The 21,812-nt window shown below is 40.7% G+C and overlaps 2 protein-coding genes across 2 annotated transcripts; both read right to left on the bottom strand.

Annotated features, from left to right (window-relative positions):
- Nucleotides 1-193: 193 nt before the first annotated feature.
- Nucleotides 194-5,633, bottom strand: LOC138633293 (3-keto-steroid reductase/17-beta-hydroxysteroid dehydrogenase 7-like). Its single transcript, XM_069719446.1, has 9 exons — nucleotides 5,491-5,633; nucleotides 3,683-3,886; nucleotides 3,494-3,586; nucleotides 3,251-3,365; nucleotides 2,374-2,568; nucleotides 2,159-2,263; nucleotides 1,993-2,049; nucleotides 1,797-1,895; nucleotides 194-1,632 (listed from the first exon to the last, which is right to left on the bottom strand). The coding sequence occupies exons 1-9, from the start codon at nucleotides 5,523-5,525 to the stop codon at nucleotides 1,498-1,500; spliced, it is 1,038 nt and encodes a 345-aa protein (XP_069575547.1). The 5' UTR covers nucleotides 5,526-5,633; the 3' UTR covers nucleotides 194-1,497.
- A 222-nt stretch (nucleotides 5,634-5,855) lies between these two features.
- ddr2b (discoidin domain receptor tyrosine kinase 2b) lies at nucleotides 5,856-17,125 on the bottom strand. The gene is made up of 17 exons (XM_069719502.1): nucleotides 17,087-17,125; nucleotides 15,987-16,093; nucleotides 14,703-14,805; nucleotides 13,370-13,607; nucleotides 11,916-12,063; nucleotides 11,672-11,774; nucleotides 11,317-11,500; nucleotides 10,590-10,830; nucleotides 10,383-10,448; nucleotides 9,728-9,864; nucleotides 8,526-8,736; nucleotides 8,231-8,448; nucleotides 7,827-7,954; nucleotides 7,518-7,736; nucleotides 7,166-7,400; nucleotides 6,700-6,849; nucleotides 5,856-6,585 (listed from the first exon to the last, which is right to left on the bottom strand). The coding sequence occupies exons 2-17, from the start codon at nucleotides 16,060-16,062 to the stop codon at nucleotides 6,451-6,453; spliced, it is 2,592 nt and encodes an 863-aa protein (XP_069575603.1). The 5' UTR covers nucleotides 16,063-16,093; nucleotides 17,087-17,125; the 3' UTR covers nucleotides 5,856-6,450.
- Between the last annotated feature and the right edge of the window lie 4,687 nt (nucleotides 17,126-21,812).

Below are 21,812 nucleotides of genomic sequence, written 5' to 3'. Positions count from 1 at the left end.
ATAAACAGAGCTAATTAACTTTGTGTGGTAGGAAACATGCTGCAGCTATCAGGTGAAAACAACGTGGGAGCTCGTATCTATATTACGAGAACTCAACAGCAGCAGATGAGATGATTGCTGGGTACTGATCATGCGAACTCAATGAACCTGACATTACTGTTTGTGTGTTGGACAAATGACTCAAGAGGCTCGGTTCAAAATCAAACACATTGGACATTTATTCTTGCAAGAAGGAGCAACTACATGCACCCTCAAAGAGAGGTGTCCAGCAGTGCTCCCCCCAGCAGTCCTCTGTAGCAGGGCTCCAACAGTCCTCCTCAACAGTCCTCGCCCCAGCTGGGCTCTACCCAGCCTGGTTTCCCCCATCAGTCCTCTCCTCCGCAGTCCTCTTCAGCAGGGCTTTCCTTAGGGCAGCATTTATACAGTTGACAAGCAGTTGACCGTCACTCCCATTCCCTTTATATCTGCTTTCGTATGGTAATACAGAGTTGGTTGTAGGTCACAAGATAACAACACAGGGGAGTCGTCAATTAGATGCGGAAAGAATTACTTACAAATTACAAATAAGACAGAAAACAAAGGAAACGTTTTGAAGCCTACTTGACAAAGAGACTTTCCAGAGCCACAATGCAAACAAGATGAAGGGACAGATCATTTTTTTCCATCATTGTGAAATGGAAAAAAAAAAGATAATTGTAATTTTATTTTGAAAAAGTGTGACTGGATCAGCTCTGGACAAAAGCAATCTTAACTATTTTACCAGCCTTTGAGTAAATAACATACACGTTTCTAATGTGAAAATGGCACATTAAGTAACGGGAACAGGTTTGTGGAGTTTAAAGTAGTTCATCACAAAAAGGCCTTTTACAAATGTAAATTAGACCGCTCAGTGATGTGGGTCAGGTACATAATATATGATTGGTTCCCTTTTTGTGTTTTCTACATGTGACACAAGTGCACAAACAGGACAATTACAGACTATAAAAATGACAATTTGCAGAAGTAATTTTGGAGCTGTGAATCTGGCAGCCAATGTGCTGGGACATTCAATATGTCCCTTGTATTGTAAACATACAATATTACTTGATATAAATCATTTTCAAAAATAAAGGAATAAAGTGTTCTTGGTAAATGAAATGTGTACAAACAGATGAAAAGTTACATTGAAAGTACAAAAGCAGAAGCAATAAAGTTAATTTAAAATAAGATAATTGATCACCGTGAGATCAATGCTGAATCAATAATTAGTTTCACTGTAACACGCTGCTGCTTTTAATATGATAGGGTTACCAAGTGAAGTAGCCACACTGCTGTAGACATGATGACGAACATAAATCAACGCTGTGACCTTGCCTGAGGTAGAAGTCGCACGGTTGTTTCATTCTCATGAAACACACACTGTTCGATGGTCCCACTGGCAGGACTGTAATGAATGGGAGCAGTGATGATGGTTCAAACTGCACAATTATAATTCCTTCCATTATGAAAAACTCCCTTCTACTCTATCTTGCCGAGGTACTGTCGATGAGCTTCGTTATCAGCGTCCTTCTTGCTCAGTTTTCTCCTGACTACTTTCTCTAGTTCAAGAAGTTTAGAAAAGAGGACCTCGGACCTTTCGTCATCAATGTCCATCTGAAACGCAAATACAAAGAAGATCTGAATTAATTCCATGTAAATAAAGCATCGTATGTAAATAAGATCTATCCAGTTGAAAACCTTTCCACGCTTTGCTGTTAGAGACTGTATCACAGGCTTGAGCCGTTTCTCTGTGGCTCCAACGGTCTCCAGTTACTCACTTGTCGAAGCTGAGTGTAGTTTGTTCCCAGTCCTGATGTTAAACTGTGATACTTTGCTCTTGGATCCAGAGACTCTGGCTTTTGAAGGAACAGCCAGTGCTGTGAATGATCGCAGTAGGAATCCATGTTTATAGTGCATTAACTATAGAAATATTGGCTGTTTTTAAGGGTTTTTATACAGTAAATACCAGCATACCAGTGCCTCTGCTCCATTGTATGGTGTGAGTGTGAAAGTGTTGGTGAAAATCCTAATCTGTTGAATAGGAGACAGTTCACGTGTGATTTAAATCATGTTTAACACAGAATTTAAGAATAAATAAAAAATAATTGAGCATTAAAAATATCAATAAACGACCACTTACCAACCACATGATAGGCATAATGAGAGTCCAGAAGAAGGAGGGGAGGATGCCGTAGGTCAAATTAGTCATCACCAGTCCTGGACATATTACAGAGGAGAACAGCCCCTGTCACAAAGAGAAGAAAGCTGGTTAAAGGACTGCAATCTTTGGACTTCAAGGTTAGCAGCGGTAGTTATTGCTGTATCAGAAATCTGCAGACTGTGTGACAGTCAAACCTGGCTGTTCTTGTGTCTGTTGAGTGCCAGGCTCAGCATATCCGAGGCGTACTTTGAGGAGCTGTAGGGCTCCGTCCCATTTCTGTGCTGCATGTCTTCGATGCTGAAGGCGGAGCGGCGGGCGTTACTCGAGGAGGTCCACACGACCCTGGAGGTGTGTCCTGCATCACACAGCAGAGGCTCTAGCTCCCTGATCTGGAAAGCAGAGACATGAAAATCAGGTCTGCAGGACAACTAGAGAGAGAGAGACGTGACTGGTGACATACATGGATAACTGTCAGGTGGAAAAGGGATTATAATATAATATGATGGATGGGAGAAAAGCTCATAACAGCTACCTCATTATATTCAAGAGCTATCATAGCTCATAAATCAAGATGCCTCATCTTTCAATGGCTTTGAATTGAGGGAAAAGCAAACTATTTACTTTACTTTTTTTCTTCTTTATACATGATTTTGTCATGTATATAACTCCAGAGAAAAAGTCTAAAAACTGAAAATGGATTTGTGAATTAGAACTTTGTTCTAACTAGCTCCACCTGCAGCAGCTACAACAGTTACATGCTGTTTACACTCTGATGCTTTAGTATTAATAACTAATGATGTCATATATTATAATATACCAGTGAGAGGGACCAAACCAGGACGTTCTCTACATTTTGCTGCTAATTTTGCTGTTTTGCATTTTGCTGTACTTTTAAGTTGGATTTTTCATGCAGATCTTTCATTTGTACTGAAGTATTCTTACATTACTGTATCAGTACTTTTACCTCAGTAAAGAATCTAAAACCTTCTTCCACCCCCGAACATTGAAAATGACCAAATTAAGAGGTTTGTTTTCATTTGTTTAGATTTAAAGCTACATATAAGTGTTTACCAGGAAAAAGTGACCAAAGAGGTTCGTCGCAAAAACTTCCTGCAGACCGTCTGAGTTGAGGCGGTCCTGCTGAGTTAAGAGACCCTCTGCTGTCGCAAACATGTTGATGACATTCCTGCAGTAGGGCGACATACAGAACAGCAAGGACAATCAAGAGATAAGTTACACTGTTATACAGCCATTCAGCTTTAAGACAATAGCAAACAAAACAAAGTGATTCCTGTGCAGGTTTTGGAGGATTACCTGGAAAACAGACCCGTGAAAAAAGCTCTGACATCCACTTGTGGATTGGGCATAATCCCTGCGTTTAGATATAGAAAGTCTATTCTGCTGTACCTGTGAAAACACACAGATGCACATTAAAGAGAAAAAACAAACAGTGAAGAGAACAATCATCATCATCATGAGGTCAGTACCTCACAGGTCTCTCACCTGGCCTTGACCTCCTCAGCGGCAGTGAGCACTGACTGCACAGAGCCCACGTCGAGGCGCAGTACGTCCACATGCGAGTCAGTGTGAGACGTCAGGAGGACGGTGCGGGCAGCCTCGGCCCGCTGCATGTTTCTGCAGGCCAGACACAGTCGAAGCTGGCTGTCCTCGGTGAGCAGCCTGTCACACAAAGCCAGGCCGATGCCGCTGCACAGAGACAGAGACGGAGACAGAGAGATTAACTAAAGCAATTTGTAATTACAGAACAAGCTCAGAGGAACGATACTGGATAAGAAGTAATGAAGGCAGATTGGAAACATTTTTATTTTATTTATTTGTTTTTTTGGTTGAAAGTGGTTTTTCATGTCTTGTTAATTAAAACTTAGAAACCCATGTCTAACGCAGGCGTTGATTTTGATCAAGCGACCAAACTTGGAGTATTTACTCACGAAGGGTATAGTTTCTTTGTGCTCCGTGCACATCACGTGCTGCACGCTGTTTGATCCAGCCTCGTATTTTCTCCAGAATATTTTATTGATCCTTGTAATCTAACGCCAATGCTCCTTTTAAAATAACTACAATCCTTTCACCTCCCACACATTTTTGGCCTTTCTGTACTGTAAATGAATGTTACCCGTCAGCTGAAGTACATTGATACCTACAGTACCACACAACCGTTTGGACACACCCATTTATTCAAGGGTTTTCTTTATTTTTCATAATGATCAACAGTGTAGACCAATATTGAAGACATAACATCTCAAATAATTCATATGGATTTATGTAGTAAGAAAAAAAGTGTTGGAAATAGCGGCAAGTAAGAGGCACATCTCACCATCAACTGTTTGGAAGTGACTGTGCAAATCAGTCCTTCATGGTCACACAAGGAATGGACATTATATCTGTGGAGATTTGGATTTTGGTCTGATGAGTGGCTTCCACCCCACTCTGCACTAAAACATCCTCCCATCTGGAAGTTAGTGGGAAAATCAATTATATTTGAGCAGGACAAGGAGCACAAAACACATGTCCAGGCTCTGAAAAGCTGTTTGAGCAAGATGCTGAATGCTGAATCAGATGACCTGTTCTCCACACTCACCCAACCGAGATGGTTTGGGGATAGTTGGACTGCAGAGTGAAGGAAAAGCAGCCAACAGAGGCTCAGCATATGTGGGAACTCCCTCAAGACAGTTGGAAAAGGTCCAGGTGACGACCTCATGAAGCTGGTTGACAGAATGACGACTCAAAGCTGTTATCGAAGCAAAAAGAGGCTCCAATAAAGAATCTAAAATTATATATTTGATCTTTGTTTACATTTTATTTTACTTACAACATAAACTCATGTTATTTCCTAGTTTTGATATGTTCAGCGTTTATATACACCATGAATAAGAGTAAAACGAAAGCCAAACCCTTTAATGAATGGGCACATATTTTTAGCTGCACTCTACACCCAAATAATGTTAATTTACTTTACCTTTAATATGTTTAGCCTACTGCTTTTACTTTTTTTTTCTGCATTGTATTGCGATATGATTCATATACATATATGTTTGGTTTGTACGACTGACACGGTTTAATAATTACATTTAAAAATAAATTGTTTAACATGAATACAGCATTGTCATCAAATCAAGAGATTTAAAAGCAGCTAATCTCTCTTTAGAAGCAGGAAACTCTCTCTGTTGTTGAAGCTACAATGTTTCTCCAGCCAACACACACGGACTCACATCTCGGTGTTTATCAGCGGTGTTACTCTGTAGCAACGCAAGTCTTTATTAATAATCATGACGCAGTTTCAGTGGACTCACCTGTTAGCGCCGGTTACGATGACAACTTTCTCCATGTCTGACTGAAGTTGCAGCGGCTGAAGAGTAAAACGAGACCAGAACTAAAGTCTCAGACCAGCTGCGTCCCCTCAGTCCACCAACGTACAGCCCATCGTCCGATTCCCTTGAAAACACTCAGCCTATATGAACAAGCAGACGCGTGGTCCCATTGAATGTCAGCAATCAGCTGGCCAATCCGCTTCCAGTACGGTGAGCGAAGAGGTCCAAACAGGTAAAAGAGCGCAACGGTTGAAAGAGTCCTTTAACAAACATGCATTAAAACCTCAGTCCCTGAAGACAGCGACAACAAATGTGGCAAACACAATCAAATATTCATTTGTCTTTATTGAAAGGGATCTTCGGTTATGAAAACTATTAAAACATGTTTGTTCTTTGCTACTCATCAACTCCATACAGTCAATTTATTTCTGCAAAGGGACATAAACATGTTTATAAAACATGTGAGTGAGCTTCTGCATAGTTAAACACATTCTCATCCAGAAAACAGTCCTTATCATATCATATGTTCATAGTAAAAAAACCAAGGTGAAAATAGAAATGTTGAGAAAAGGTCACTCAACAATACTGACATTCTCTAATAAATGTACAATATAATTAGATGCATGGAAAATAAATGATAGAAAAATATTTACAATAGTTTTAATCTACGATTACCATGGAGTAGTCTATAAATAGCATAAAAATTTAAAGAAAATCAATAAATACACAGAAGTGTGAATACACTGTATGTACAGTGCATGATATCTGCAATATAAGGCTCTGTTCAAGTGTATACGTTCATACTTTAGTATTTACAGCACCGTTGTGACAAACCAACATTGACATAATGATAAACATTTGATGTCTGCGACTCAAAATGAATCCACACTGAAGGATCACACGAGGCAGTGGATGGCAGACAGATACCATATATCCCATCTGCTATGGCAGGCTCTCCATCAGCTGAGTGTGTATGTCCTGGAAGCTCGGCCTTTGCTTGGCGTTTCTCCTCCAGCAGCTTAGCATTAGATTATTGTAGACTCTCTCGGGACAACAGGAAGGCTTTGGCAGGTATACCTTAGAGCATGAGATAAAATATTCAGAACATTTTGTTTGAGTTGAATACTGAAAACAAGAACCCATTCAGACACTATCCAGGAGGGTTGTAACCTAAACCTGTGTGACGCTCACCTGCTTGCCCTGGTCCCTGAAGAACTCGCCTGTGTTTTCAATGACCTGCTCGTCAGAGAGCTGCGAGTAGGGCTGCTCCTTACACAGAGTCAGAATTTCCCATAGAGTCACCCCGAACGCCCACACGTCGCTGGCCATGGTGAATTTACCCTGAGAGGACAGACAATAGACAACTTAAATCCAAACACAAGCTGGTATGCTGGCTTGTACACATGGAATAATTATAGCTGCAATATAGAAGTGATATCATGTTGACTTACAGTACATAGTATTTTTCAACGTAGCCTCATTGACATTATATTCTTTTTGAAATCATTCAGTAAAATGCCACAGTAAATAACGATAAATACAATAATGAATAATAATAAATGAAATGCTTTCTTTCCCTCAGAGAAAAGGGACTAATGGGACTGATGGGGTAATCATGTTTTCTCATCGATTTGTCCCACGTCCTCAGATCACTCACTAGCAGGATGCTCTCCCATGACATCCAGCGAATGGGCAAGACGGCTCGGCCCTGGATCCGGTAGTAGTCCCCTCTGTACAGGTTGCGACTCATGCCGAAATCAGCAATCTTTATGGTGTAGTTCTTCCCCACCAGGCAGTTACGGGTCGCCAGATCACGGTGGACAAAGTTGAGAGAGGACAAGTACTTCATACCAGATGCAATCTGCATCGCCATGCCAATCAGCTTTGTGTAACTGAGAAAGAAAATACAGGCTGTTGGTGTAGTGTCAACATGAATAATGATGAATAATTAGCTTTATATGTCATTCCCCTGAAAGTCATTACAATTTGATGTCAGGATAGGAGCCTACCTGACCATACTCTCCCCCTCTTTCTCTTCGTCCTCTGACTTGTCTTCATCAGCAGCCTCCTTTAGTCTCAGATTGCACAAGAACTGGTTCAGGTCTCCATTTTCCATGTACTCAGTGATCATGCACAGAGGGTCTGTATCCACGCACACCGCCAGCAGACGGACAATGTTGGGGTCCCTCAGACGAGACATGATTCGGATCTCCTTCAGGAAGTCATTCCTGCAGCACAGCGGAGGACAAACATAGTTGGTTGACACCCGAACGAATAGCTGGAGACACAGTTCCCACCTCTATACCAGATGTTTTTACCTTGCATTCTTGTTAGCATCTTCCCGCAGTGTTTTAACAGCCACGAGCAGAAGGGACTCATTGTTTCCCTCTATGGACAAATCCTCATCCAAAAAGTCCTGCATGCCCTCGGCCTCGCACAAGTGCACCTGTTTAGAAAAGCACTTCGTCAGCCCATCATCCACTTGGCACCATTTGAATCCATCTGTTTAGCTCTGTTTAATACCACTAAGTGTTGACTATTTGTCAGTGTGTCATGTATAGTCATGGCATTTCACAATCTGGTGCTTTTTACCACACAGAGAGCTCTGTCATTGAATTTTACAAACGATAGCTATAAAGTTAAGCCAATATAATTACGGCAAAGAGAGAACAAGCCCGGGATACAGAGCCAACAAACATGAGAGCTAAAAAAGTGAGTATACTTCTCCAAACTGGCCCTCTCCCAGTTTCTCCTTGAAGGTGAGCTTCTGTCTGGGGAACTCTCTCATGGACGAGTCGGTGCCAGCAAAGAGATTCATGTTGACAGCTGTGATGGAGCTGCTGTCTGAAGACTCCTGCAGACTGATGATATCTGCCTCTGCATAGTGGGGAGCACCGTCTGAGCCAAAAGCTGCAAGGGCTCTGCAGGAGTTGCTCGGTTCTGATACGTGGAAGAGAAGCACACATTACAGGACCTGTAGCTTTAGATATGCAGTTGTTGTTCTTTTGTCATCTTACCAAGGTGTTCGGTGGACTGAGCAAACTCAGGCAGCTTCCGGATGAGGCGTGAAGGCTCCTGGTAGTCAGCGCAGAGGGGGAAGATCCTCTCATAGGTGGAGTTGGTGGTGGAGTCGCTCTCGTTGGACAGAGACGAGTGGTGGAAGGAGAAGGCCTGTGTCTGGACGGCAAGACGAGCTGTGAGTTCGTCGTCCAATATGCGGCGAGACGCCTGGAGACGTGAGAGAGCAGTGTTGTAATCTGACGTGAAGTGTGGTGTATGTGTAATAATCAGCTACAACATGAATGCCTTACACCGTTGTGGAACGACATCATTGTCATCATGAGGAGGAGGATGGAGGAAAAGGAGACTCTCCAAAACTTGAATCCATACAAGTTTTTTAATTTTTTTTTTATCTTTGAGGTATTTTGTGGTCATATATACAGGCAAAAATAAAGTTTCTCCCTGACACGCTATGTCCATAGCAATTCACTGATCACAGTAAAACACATAATGCCGCATTTAAACAGTGAGTTGACTTCTTTGACGATATATCAAAAGTGTGTCATGACAGACATGACAGAATTGTTTTCCCTGGATCACCACACCTGAGACATTTACCACATGCTGCTGATAACATTGCCCATCTGCTTGAGGTCCATTTCAGCTCATAAAACTCATCCTCTAAAAACAACTGAATTACCACCTCACGGTTGTATGCCTCTGCGATCCAGTCAATTTGCAGTTTATGTCCACGTCTGTTCAGACTCATAATATATATGTAGTGGGCACTTTGAAGGAATATGGCCAATAAAGCTGATTCTGTAGCCGTGACAGTAGACAGCCATGTTTCAAATGTGGAAATCAGCGATTCAGTATCTGAAACGTGTAATATGTTCACAATCTCCACTTTTGTTCTTGAGTTGTGGCATTGACAGATGATGGACAGAAAACAATTTTTTAGGAACATCATGATGTCACAGCAAAGGTGACCTTTGACCTTTTGGATAAAAAAAGTTTCCTTGTATGCTGTTTTTTTTGTCCTGCAGCTGCACCCAACTTAAATTCAATTTGAACACTGTCCACCTTATTTGGCAGTAACTGAGACTGAACCACTCAAATTCAGATACGAATGTGGGTTTCTATTTCATTATAATAACATACTGTCAAGACATCAAATGAATTAAAACAAAAAACAAAAAAAAAAACTGTCTCTTCTCACCTTCTCAAGCATCTTTTGCCAGACCTGCCGCCACAGGATGATAACTATGATGGCCAATAGGATGGCTATAATAGCCACCAAACAGCCAATCAGGATCCTCGTATTGCTGTCATCCACTTTATGAGTTGGATCATCTCCTGACAAAACAGATTAGAGTTGGGAGTTGACGTAGATTTAATGTAATCCACCATAGTTCGTGTCATTATTACAGTATATTCCAAAAATAATTACATTATTTTTGTATAATCCCCTTCATGATTCATCAGAGCTACAGGAAGCAGCCTGCTGTTTCTTTTAACAAGTGTAAGTCATTTCTGATACTCTCAGCAGCAGGGGGCAGTGTTTAACCAGAAAACAGTGCACTTACTTGCACCTTTAAACTTAACGAAATCATCTCATCATAGTCTCATGTATGACAAAGCTTTAATGACTGATCTGCTAAGTACATAACCATTTAAAATTTTATTTTGTGGTTGAATACGATAATGCTTGGCCCATGTTTTTGTTTAGCAGCAAATAATTTCTCAGAAGCCGTACTCAACGTTAATAGTCTGCAGTCTCTGCTGCAAGCATTGTTCTCCACCACCTGACTGTCACTTAAATTACAGCAACAACATGAAGAAAAAAACAATTGTTCAGAGGTTTGTCTGCTGACCTGGCAGTGTGTTTGTGGGGTGTCCATGTTTGCGAGGAGCGAGTGATGTGTTGTACACTGCTGAGCCTGAGAGTGGAAGGCATAAAGGAAAGATAAAGCTGAAGGTCATATGGTGAAATCAGATGAGCAAACATGCAGGCATTACAGTACAGAATTTAATTTTCTGAAGACACTCCCACACCTGATCCTTTTTTTCTTTTTTTTTACCTGACTGGAAGGCCACCTCACTGAACAACATCCAAAGGTCGCTGAAGTGGAAACGACATTTGATGGCACTGGCTGTGCGATCCCCGAGAGACACGCTGACAAAACGGGCGCTTTGGCTCACAAGGTCAACAGACGGCCTGAAGGTCACTGGGTCAGCCTCCCAGTCTGATCCGGATCGGAAATAACACGTGACCTGTTTGAACATCCTCACCCCACGGCTGAACATGTTGCTGCAGTGAACCTGTGGAGGTGGAGGAGGGATGTAAGAAGTCTCGATTGAAGAACAAAAAAGTCTTACAAATGGTTCATTATGATGTTGCAATCTCTAAGGAACATGCATTTTAATTTTTTCATTAAAAAGTGTTGAAAAGAGTCAGAACCTGGAGGGGAAGATTATGCAGGAGCAGGTGTAGTGATGACTAATCTGTCTGAAAAACATTCATCCTCCATCTCTGATCTCTGGCCACAGCATACTTATCCATGACAAATAGACTAATTATGCAGAAAATGTTCACACTGCAACGCTCATCTACATCTATTTTTTTTTTTTTTCCTAATTTTATGCCCCAATAAAAACTTGCAGCAAGTATAGATGATGGGTGTTTGGCCAGCGTGGCACAGCTCAGCTCCATCCAGCATACTGTTGGCTCAGCACTTTTAAAAATATTCCACTGTTTAACTCTTCAGCTGTTTTAAATGAAATTCCCCCAAAGTGTTCCCATCTTACCTTCATGGACGTGAAGTTTCTGACGTGATCAAACTCAAAGATCATCTCCACGTAACCTTTGGGGAAGCTCTTGTTGCTCCACCCCACGTAGTCGTATCCAGGCCACATGCCGTAGATGTGGCTGTGGAGGAAGTCGTCCAGACCCCAGGTGCCATCCGTCAGCTGGCCGAGGCCCTTTGTCAGTCTGGAGGAGGGATTTATGGATGAGTTGAGGACAGGTACACTAAAGCATTTAAGATTTTATGTGTAAATTTATGACTGTGATTTGAGCTCAAAGAAAAACATCATGTCCTGCGTAAGTTATGAAGGAAATTACTGCTAACATATGAGGTAAGCATTTTTGTTTTATTCAGACCTTTCAGCTAATGCTCCATCATACACAGAGTCATTAAAGAAGACGTCCAGGCCTCTGTAGATCATTTGGTGTCCATCTGGAATGCTATAAGACATCAGGCCATCTGAAATGGGTCCAAATGAGATGTTGTAATATGTAAAATCTTTTGCTAAAAACAAACACTTTTGTGATTATTTCAATAAGAAGATACTAGTGCAGCTAGATGAAGATGTTCCACTCTGTATAATGGGGAAGAACGACTAACCCAGCCATTCACAGCCATAGAGCTCCACTCTCATACACACGATCATGGAGTGGTCGGTCACAGGCATGAAGCGAACAAAACGAGTGATGATGGGAGGCTCCAGATCCTTCAGGACCACATCATATGCGTTCCTGTTACCCTCGATGACCTGGCAGAGGCGAGGCAGATGAGGAAGTTTAGACTGTGAGTGAAATGTGTCATGAATGAAGACCAAACCACATAAATATACACGGTGTTAATGCTTCAACTCCTTGAACAAAACATCTGCTTTTCTATTTTATTCTATTCTATTCTTCTATTTCTATTCTTACAGCTCAAATGTCAACTGATACAAATTGATACACTTCAGCTAATGCCAGCACCAATGATAATTTTACTGTTTATTAATTTCAGTACACATTTCCCAATAACTGTGTTACTATCTGCTGTACTTTCTCTTGCCATCTGTCACCAACAGTGGAGGAAGTGTTCACATCCTTTACTTAATTGAAAGTCGCAATACTGTGAAAAAAAATACTCCTTTACAGTTAAAAGTTTAGAAGAAATAAATCACGACTTGGTGAAGCTGTTAACACCTCGTAGACATCTGAAATGTGACTCCGACTACACAGATTTTTGTAAGACATCAGAAGCAGAAAAGATTAAAAAACGCTCGTTTAATCTGAATGTTCTTTAGAAGCTTGGTTTATTACCCATTGTGTCAAATCCCTATCTTAAAAGAAACTAGAGTTGAAAAATAAATGTAGTGGAGTGGAAGTATAAAGCAGCGGAAAATGTAATTACCAAGTATAAGTAAATCAAATGTGTACTTAAGTACAGTTCTTGAGTAAATGTACTCAATGTAGCTGCGACGTGTGGGTGAACAAGTGTGCACACAGGCGCGCACACGGACCAGTTGTTGCTGTTCCTGAGGTTATGTAACCACTGTTACTATGGTGTCAAGTTTACATACAATAGTCAATTATATATATTTTTCTCACTTTAATTTAATAAAGTTAATATAATCCTGTTAGTTCCAATGCTTGTTCTTAATTACTCATCTAAAGTAAGATTTCAGTCACAACAGGTTTATGCAAATCTTTCAGAATAAAAAGCTCTCTGAGGAAATGAGGGGTTTCTGTCTACTGAAATGCTAAAGGGCTTTGAATTTGAAACAGATACAGGAAGTGTGGAGCTTGTATTAACACAATGCATTAGGATTAATAGGGCAAACGGTAGCAGATCAAAACGAGGCTTGGAGTTGACATCATAAATCAATCAATACACTTTAGGTGTCAATACAAGAACTTTGACCATTTCATTTGTTTTTATTGGCTCCCTTGCATGACACATGATTTAGACATGAATAGATCTTTATGAATTTAAAAACTGTAAAATAATTTCAACAGGATCAAGAGAACTGTGAACATGAGAAACATCAGAGTGAAAACACAGTAATATCTATACATGCTTACCTGCCTTCCCTTCCTATCATGCCAGCCCACCCAGTTGCTGCCATCACGGCTGTACTTTATCCTGTATCGCTGGGCAAACTCGTTACCCATGCCGTCGGCATGGCGACCCTGGGTGCCCACCAGTGTGATGAAGTGCACTGAACGCAGGTCCACCTGGAGATACTCTTTGAGGCCGTCCGCCTCTGACATGATGTCAGGACACCAGGCGCCATCGCCGTCGCCGTTGTCAAAGTCAAGTCTGAGGATGAGCAAACATAACAGAGGAGACAGTGAAGAAAAGGAAGGGCACAGCATTCAGATAAGTGAACATAAAGAGGAAGAGGAGGAAAGAAAAGACATAAAAAATGGAAAGAAATGTTGAAAGACATGAATAGAGGAAGAAGAGGTTAGTTTGTGAACTTATGTGCTACAGCATGCATGATTTTTCCTGTTATGAATTCATGCTTGCATGAGAACATCTTTAACTACTATGTGCTGTCACTGGACATATTGTAATAAGCACTGTAATTATACAACAGGCATCATCGCACTCAATCTTCATCGCAAGATGGACTTTACTCAGCTATTGCGACATTTTAAAGTCAGCAATTCAACGGCAGCAAAGGCAAATCTGTCTGCTGATGAAATCAATCGGATTTGGTAAAAATCTCCTGAAGAGGTGCTACCGTAAATAGACCTGTGGGTTAGATAGTTTTCTCTTTTATTTGTGCTGTTTGCAACACCAAGTTTAAATCAATAGAAGAAGAATTTGGTATGAATGGCCTCCATGGTTGAAACTAAGAAGTTTGACATTAAACGAAACAGATCTTTTCAAATTATCACTGAAGACTATTCTAAACTACTTATCGGAAAAAACAGCTTGGATGCTGTCTAATGCAACCCAGTATCAAAGCAAAGTGTGAAATAAACAGGCCCGTCCACAACAGCAAAAACTGAGATAGTCACCCTTTGGGCTGTCTTGGTGTAAAAGTTACACTTTTTGTTTGGCACGTTTTGTGCCATGCAGGACAATGAGGTTAGGATCCAGGAGGTGACATTTTTCTGAAAGTTTTTTTTTGTTTCCTAACACCAACCATGTGTTTTTGCAAAAAGTTACATTTTCCTGTCAATCAGATGGACCAAAGCATGCAGTAGGTTTCCTTTTCGTCCACTACAGGAAAACATATAACTTTTTCACGCCTAGACAGCCCAAAGCGTGGCTATCTCATGTTTTGCTTTAGTGCAGGGGTGTGTTTATTTCATGCTTTGCCTAAAAATATACTTTATGTATGTTTCCCCAAATCAAATGAAATAAAACTGAGCTGTAAGAATACAAATGTGGAGTCAAGCATGCCTTCCAAATCGTGCAGCAGTGGACTCAGACCACTGACTGGAAGCAGAGATGTCCTCATCCTGAATCTGCCCACCGGTCATACCGAGAGGATAGCGACACATTTCTACAAACACACAAAGCATCAATGATACACATGTATCTCACGTTATAAATATGTTTTTTGTACAGTGTGATATATGCCATATGTTTCTTTTTTATGTATTTGCAGGACTTGAGGAGTTGAGTGTTAAGTGGTCAGGGTTATGCCTTCCTCCCCCCCGGTCTCCTTCCTGTAGCCCTGTAAGGCCTCTAAAGCCAAACAGAGGCATCACTGTGCAGGTGCCAGTCTAAGCAGAAGGAGAAGGGAGTGGCCGCGGAGCTGCCCGCTCTTAATTTTTCACCTGTTTTCATAGTTTTCTACCAGTGACACGTGAGAGAAACTTCTGGGTTTTAAAGGCCCTGGCATCTTCTGGGCACCAGCTCCTCTGCTCTCATGTGATAAATAAGTGTGACACCAACAGAGGAAATGTTATCTTGTGTTAATACAAGTCAGTGACCATCCTTTCCATCAGCCGTGTGACTGTTTCTTGTGTAATTATTATGTATTATTCACGATTCCACTGAAGTCCCTCACATGGACTGAGAGGTAGCGGATGGACAAATAAGCCTTTGACTATGAAAATATTCGAAGTGGGAAAGTCAAATGAGTGCATGTGTGTGTGTTGGTTTCTCTGTGTGTGTGTTACCTCCAAATACGCCTACAAATTTTCTAACTTTTTTTTTCTTTCCACAAATGCCCCCCTGCTTGTGAAAGGTCTGCTTGTTCGGAGAATATTTGCTCTCTTGACCATTAGGTAAACCACACACACACACACACACACACACACACACACACACACACACACACACACACACACACACACACACACACACACACACACACACACACACACACACACACACACACACACACACACACACACACACACACACACACATTCTTGCATTCTAAGCCCACCCACCTAAACCTGCTCCCCCCTCCATCCTGTCAACATGCTCGTCCCTCAGGAATGGGAAGAAGTTATTTTAAGTTTGAATATAACATATCTATACTTCTGGCTCATACACTTCTTTGATCACACATTAAAAACTCAACCTAAATCTATCCTCAGTCTGTCGCTGACTGTCTGATTGGCTCGTGCAGTGAGCAGGGAGAACAGTCCACTGTGTCTACGTCGCCCTTCGTTCAGATCATGAGCCCCGACCTGTCAGATCAATGGCAGAAATGTAAAGATAAATGTCTACCTGGGTTGACTTGAGATCTCACAGTGACAGCCAGCAGGATAAAGACGACATGGTGTGTGATCAGTTTAACCTCCATGACCTTCAAGTCTTCTCAAGGAGCCACACACCTGAAAGAAGGTTGTGGATCAGTAGTTGAGATTAGTGGTACAATTTAGCATAAACATTAAGGTAATCCAATGTAAAATACTGTATTAGTTTCCAATATCATGTCAGTAAATTTTCCTTGACAATGTCTGTGTTTTATTTTTAATTTGCCCCATACACAAGAAATATGTATAGAAAAATGCATGGTGACATGCTCTGAAGGCTCTTCTGAAAGAGTGGTGTGCAGTTAATAATTAAATTGAGGGTAAATATAACAGTTAGAAAAGAAGAAAAAAAAAGAGCATTGCAATTCAATGATAAAGAAGTGTGTGACATTTCCATTTCAGGGCAGGATGTTCTTCTTGAAGTCCTTCTAGAATAAATACACACACACACACACACAGTCCTGCCTGTAACCCAGAGTTCTGCTGTCCTCCACCACAACACCTCTTAGCTGCATTTCATTTACCCTGTAAAAACCTTTTTGTATACGGTCCGTGGTAAAAGCCCTGGAGGTCTCGGTGACTTATATCTCTGACACACTGTGTTAACTCAGACCACTTTTCACAAAGTGCTCTTGCTGCCATTGATGTGGTGCATTCTTCAAAAAATGTAGGGGTACAGTTTAGCTCTGTTCCAGTGTGATGTACAGTTATTAAAAGTGCATTGCTATTTGTTTTCTACCACATAAAAACACAAACATAAAAGACCAACATTAATATACAGGATCACACTCTTAGATGCATATTTCACACAAGTTTTCTTCTCTGTTGAAGTGTTATGATGATCAATGACTTATTTCTTCCGTTGAGTGAGCTGCTTTTCTGTAAATACGTGGATGACTGATTCAGATGTGATCAATGTCTCATTCTTCTTGTACATAAAAAAGTTAAAGTTGTATATTTGTCTTCATGATGTCACTCCCTGAGCTGAGCTAAGGCAAACTTCCCTTAAAGGCAGCGTGGAGATCAGGATTAATGGGCTCACAATGAAAGAAAAATATTAATTTGACTTACTTTTTAAAGTTCCTCTTTTCTTCTTATGAAACCATCTGTCTCGGGGAATATTCCACATCTGCTGTGATATGATGCATTCAGCGCTGCGAGCTGCTGACCTCTTCCTCTGAAGGACCTTATGGGAATGGAAAAGAAGGAGAGAGAGAGAGAGGGAGGGAGAGAGGAAACGAAGGCTGATGTAAGAGTCCTTCTGGCTGCAGGAAAGAAACAGAGAAAATAACATGCTTTGGGATTTTGAGGTGAGGCCAAAATCCCAGAATTCCACCTGATCCACAAATGGTTTCAATTATGGCCCGCAGAGGCAGCTGAGAGCTGCAGTAGCTATCTGGCAGCTTGAACTGAAGAGCTACTGACAAAAACAGACTGGAGTTCATTTTCCTGCAGAGAAAAACCTGCTAATTACTGAAGCAGGCATGATGTTTTAGAAAAAAAAAAAACACTGGATACAAACAGAATGAGTCAAGGCTGGGACACAGTAGCAGAAAGGCAACAGAAGCTGGTTTAGTGGGTACAAATCAATATAAGAATAGAAATACCTCATTATGTGTAAAATTATGTTATCATAATTCTTATATTGATTTTGTTCCATTAAAGAAAAGCTTATAATACAAACATTTTACATAATGTTAATGTTTTCCATTTTCATTCAGTTAAGAAACCAACATTGGCTTGAATTTAACACATAGAGTGAAACAAATGAAAGTTTTCATCAGGAGTTTTTGTGAAAAAATAACAGCAGATGTAAATTTGATGGCAAGAGAAAGGAAGCAGGAAAGAAAAGAGACTTTTTCAGCTGTAGACTCAAAGCCACCAATTTCCCTTTACTACTACTTACTAGTTCTTGTTTTCTTTGAAGCCACAAGACTTTTAAGGGTTTGCAGTACATCTGGGATCTCTGATTTCAAACGGCTAATGAAGAACAGTAACAGTGTGTAAGCCGATAGGGGACTAAATGACAATGATAATGGACACTGGCTTTATGATTTGATACATACAGTAGGTACCATATTTGTTTTTTGCACAGATGGAAAGGATTGGCATTTCATTTTCAAAGTCATACCTCTCTAGTGACATGTAAATGTAAATCCAACAAGGGCGCTGTTTCGCTTATAGCATTTAAATATTGTACACTGTACAGCAGGTTAAGCTGCTGAAAATTTAATTGTCATACCACTTTCACCTTTTTTCAAATGGTTAGAAAATTGCATTTTAAATGTAATGTTGAGACTTAAATTTAGCCTGCATCAATGCAAAATCAGATTACATTGTTGATATTGCATTTCAATTTACAAATTTGAATGAACATTTTAATATTGTAGTGTGTGACTTTGGAAATTAGCCGTCAAAAAGCCATTTTCATTCATTTTCAAATCTGATAATAAAACATCCATGTATTATGTAAAAATGAAAATTGGATTATTGCCTTTTCATTTTTATATAACACAGATATGTAAACATTTTTAATGGGAATGTGGAATTACATTTCTATCTTCCAGTTCACATTATGATTTGAATACAGTCCCTTATGGGACTCCATATGTCGTGTTTATGTAAAGTTTCGAAAGATAGCTCGTGTTTACTCACAGGAATCTTTTGTCATGTTGTGAAACATGTTGACTTACCTGCTGAGAGTGAGATGAGAAGCTCGATATCATGTCTATCTGCACCATATGAAAGAAGAGAAACAGCCAGCTGTCACTGTGGTAGTCTTTATGTTAATGAACTATGGTGAGTTTAGCAAACACTGTTTGTTTACTACAGCTGAGCAGAGCTGTCTCTTCCCCCTGATTAAAGTCCCTCTGCTGAGCAAACCAGCTAATGGACGTACCTTCACATTCAACAGTGGTATCAGTAAGTATATTTTGTTGCCGTGTGACACAGTTGTTAGATGTTTTTACTATTTACGGTCTTTATGCTAAGCTGAGCTAACTGGTTGCTGGCTCCAGCTGGTATGTTAAACTGTTCCTCTAATAATGAGTGATTCGTGAGAAATGATTCTGCCATCATTAAATATGAAGGTCTCTCAGTATGAAAGTATGACTGCCTCAGGTACCCATGGATGAATGACACAGAAACTGGTGGCTCACGTCTGTGATACAGATATCACCCCGACGATGGTAATTTAACAGGAATAATGACTAATGACTGATATAATAATGTACTGTAAAAGCAGGTGTATTAATGCTGGCCCGTTAGAACAAACCTGAGAGTCATGGTAAAGGTTAGATATATTATAGGTGTGTGTGTACATATATCTATATAGATATAGATATAATATATATGTGCATGTATGTATATTATAATTTTTTATTGACTTTTAGCTAGTACTAAATTGTGAGCTGAGCGTGTCAGGGGTCAGGGGGTCGTATCGTATGGCTGTGGACTTTACTAGTATAGAAGCTTTTCATATGTCAGCTTAAACGACCGTGAACTCCAACGAAGACAGACAATTTTCCCTCTCCAACGATGTAGTGGACAACAGAGAGGACCTTCTCTCTCATGGCGACTGGGAGGATTACAATGATGAAGAACAGGTGACTTTCTGTTGTAAATTTTATGGGAGTATACGGCACCAGCAAAATCCGTAGGTTTCATCCTCTGGAAACAATAAATGTAACTCTTCAAGATGTTTGGAATAAGGGTAATTTTTTGGAAACATTATTACATAATTTTTGCCTTAATCCCATTGTAGTGTAGGCAGACAGGAACTGTGGGGAAAGAGAGCAGGAGACTGACATGCAGTTAAGACCAGGCTGGCAGGGAATTCAACTGCTGACTGCATGTGTACCCATGCGGTGTGCACCATGACCACTTGATGGTTGTCCCCTTAGTAAACATTTTTGACCACCCGGTGTCACTAGAGATGATCACAAAACTCAGTCATCTTAATTCTCTGCAGCTCATTATTGTCGGTACAAAATTAATGAAAACCTGCCAATCCATTGATGTGACGCTGTCATCTTTACATACTTAAACAGAACAAACCAAGGGATAAATGGAACCTTGCACTTACAGTTTTCTGTGTGTTTTATGAATTCATTTTACCAAGCAGAGCAAAAAGAAATATACTGATATAGATTCAAGAGGGGGCGAGCAAAATGGCACTACAGACCATTTTTCTTTATAATTAACCAAACAAAAGTAGAGGCCAACTCCTGGAGGCCGCCCACTATGTGTGTCAGCAGCAGCTGCATCATGGAGCTAGAGGGCGTTGTGGCTGGATGTGGGTGGGTAATGGCTGATATTATTCATATTTTCCATCTTATCTGCTTACATCAAGCTGCTGCAGTCTGCAGACACAGCACGCTTAATGGGAGCTGACCCTGTTTAATGACCACAGCCGGTGGATCCTCTAACGAAAACAGAGAGCCACCGTCCTCACAAAAGACCTTCTGCGTCTCATTTTCTCAAGCGGTTATAAATGCTAACGAGGAAAATATTTTTGAAAAGGGCAGCACAGGAAGTGGTGCTGCTCATTGTTAGAAATCGAGACATATTTAAATTAGCCCTGCACATATTTCAGACATTTTTAAGTCACACCAAATGGACTGGACATAGCATGACACCAGATGGCATTTGAGAAGGGGCATTTAATTCCACAGGGAGAAACATCCAAGTAAGTGCACTTTTATTTTTAGTACACTTTCTGTGAACAGACATAACCTTGGACAAAACTGAGGGGGATTGACAGAGAGAAAAAGAGAGGAGGAAATAGGTGACAAGCTTCAAGGAACAGAGGTGGAAGGTGATGGCGGGAGAGGAAGAGGGAAAGAAGAAGGCCAGGAAAAGATGAATTGATTTTGTAAAGAGCTCAAAAACACATTCCCAATTGAGTGATTCAACGAGTTGGCTCACAGTCAGCGTGGTGGAGCTGGTGCGACAGCTGGCCAGAAGAATATGAAAGAGTCTCCTATACACCTCCTTCTTTCCCTGAAATTGTACTTCAAAACAATTCCTTTGAAGGGTGGAGCAACAATGACATAGCAGTTTATGACTGCCGCACTACGGCATTAATAAACAATACTCACAGTACGTGGTGACTACATTTTTAAGCAGCATAGACGAGACTGTAGCAGCACCTGCTCAACGAGATGTTCCTCTCTGAGACGTGGAACCATCTCATCAGAAAATGTTCTTCGATAATATAAAACAGGATGAAGAATAATTCAACTGAAATCATGCAATGCATAAGTTATTCAAATTACATACAAAGTTTTGACAAGAGAAAAAAAACCATACTATGAGAGATACATGCTCATTTTTAAACCCATGTGTAGTTACAGATTACAGGTAAGTGTCATAGCAAGTGCAACAAAGGTTTGAATTCCCACACTCAATGTGTTAGCACATCCAGACAGGCATGGCAAAGACGTCTTTTCTTTCTAGATGTTCATCAGAAAACAGCACAAAATGACCGTGCTCACAGCCAATGTGTCACAAATCCATAAACACAGACATATCCACAGTGTAAAAAGCCCAGCGAGCTCAGAGTCAGGGAGTCAAATGTATGTAAGGAACAACAACCATCAGACACACAGCGTGGTATGTAGCGCACACACTAAGAGACAGCGGAGAGTTTCAGAGACAGAGCCTGAAACACCACAGTGTTTACACCATCTGACAGCCAGGGGTTTGAGTGAAGCTGCACTGGGCCAAATCTTTGTCTAGAAGTGCACCTGTCACCATGAAGCTGGGAAACAGAGGTGTGTTTGAGTTTTCTGAATTA

The sequence above is a fragment of the Brachyistius frenatus genome, unplaced genomic scaffold (assembly GCF_029030835.1).
Source record: "Brachyistius frenatus isolate BFR_SWC_R1_liver_20210118 unplaced genomic scaffold, ASM2903083v1 Contig_215, whole genome shotgun sequence".
Taxonomy (NCBI): Eukaryota; Metazoa; Chordata; class Actinopteri; family Embiotocidae; genus Brachyistius; species Brachyistius frenatus.
The sequence above is the reverse complement of the archived record's forward strand: the minus strand, read 5'-3'. Positions and strand labels throughout refer to the sequence as shown.

Coding starts and splice junctions, on each gene's coding strand:
- LOC138633293 (XM_069719446.1), bottom strand. CDS start 5,525: ATGGAGAAAGTTGTCATCGTAACCGGCGCTAACAG. Junction 3,587..3,682: donor GCTGAGGAGGTCAAGGCCAG/GTGAGAGACCTG, acceptor GTGTTTTCACAG/GTACAGCAGAATAGACTTTC. Junction 2,050..2,158: donor TTATGCCTATCATGTGGTTG/GTAAGTGGTCGT, acceptor CCTATTCAACAG/ATTAGGATTTTCACCAACAC.
- ddr2b (XM_069719502.1), bottom strand. CDS start 16,062: ATGGAGGTTAAACTGATCACACACCATGTCGTCTTTATCCTGCTGGCT. Junction 11,775..11,915: donor CTATGGCTGTGAATGGCTGG/GTTAGTCGTTCT, acceptor GACCCATTTCAG/ATGGCCTGATGTCTTATAGC. Junction 11,501..11,671: donor GATGGAGCATTAGCTGAAAG/GTCTGAATAAAA, acceptor TCCCTCCTCCAG/ACTGACAAAGGGCCTCGGCC.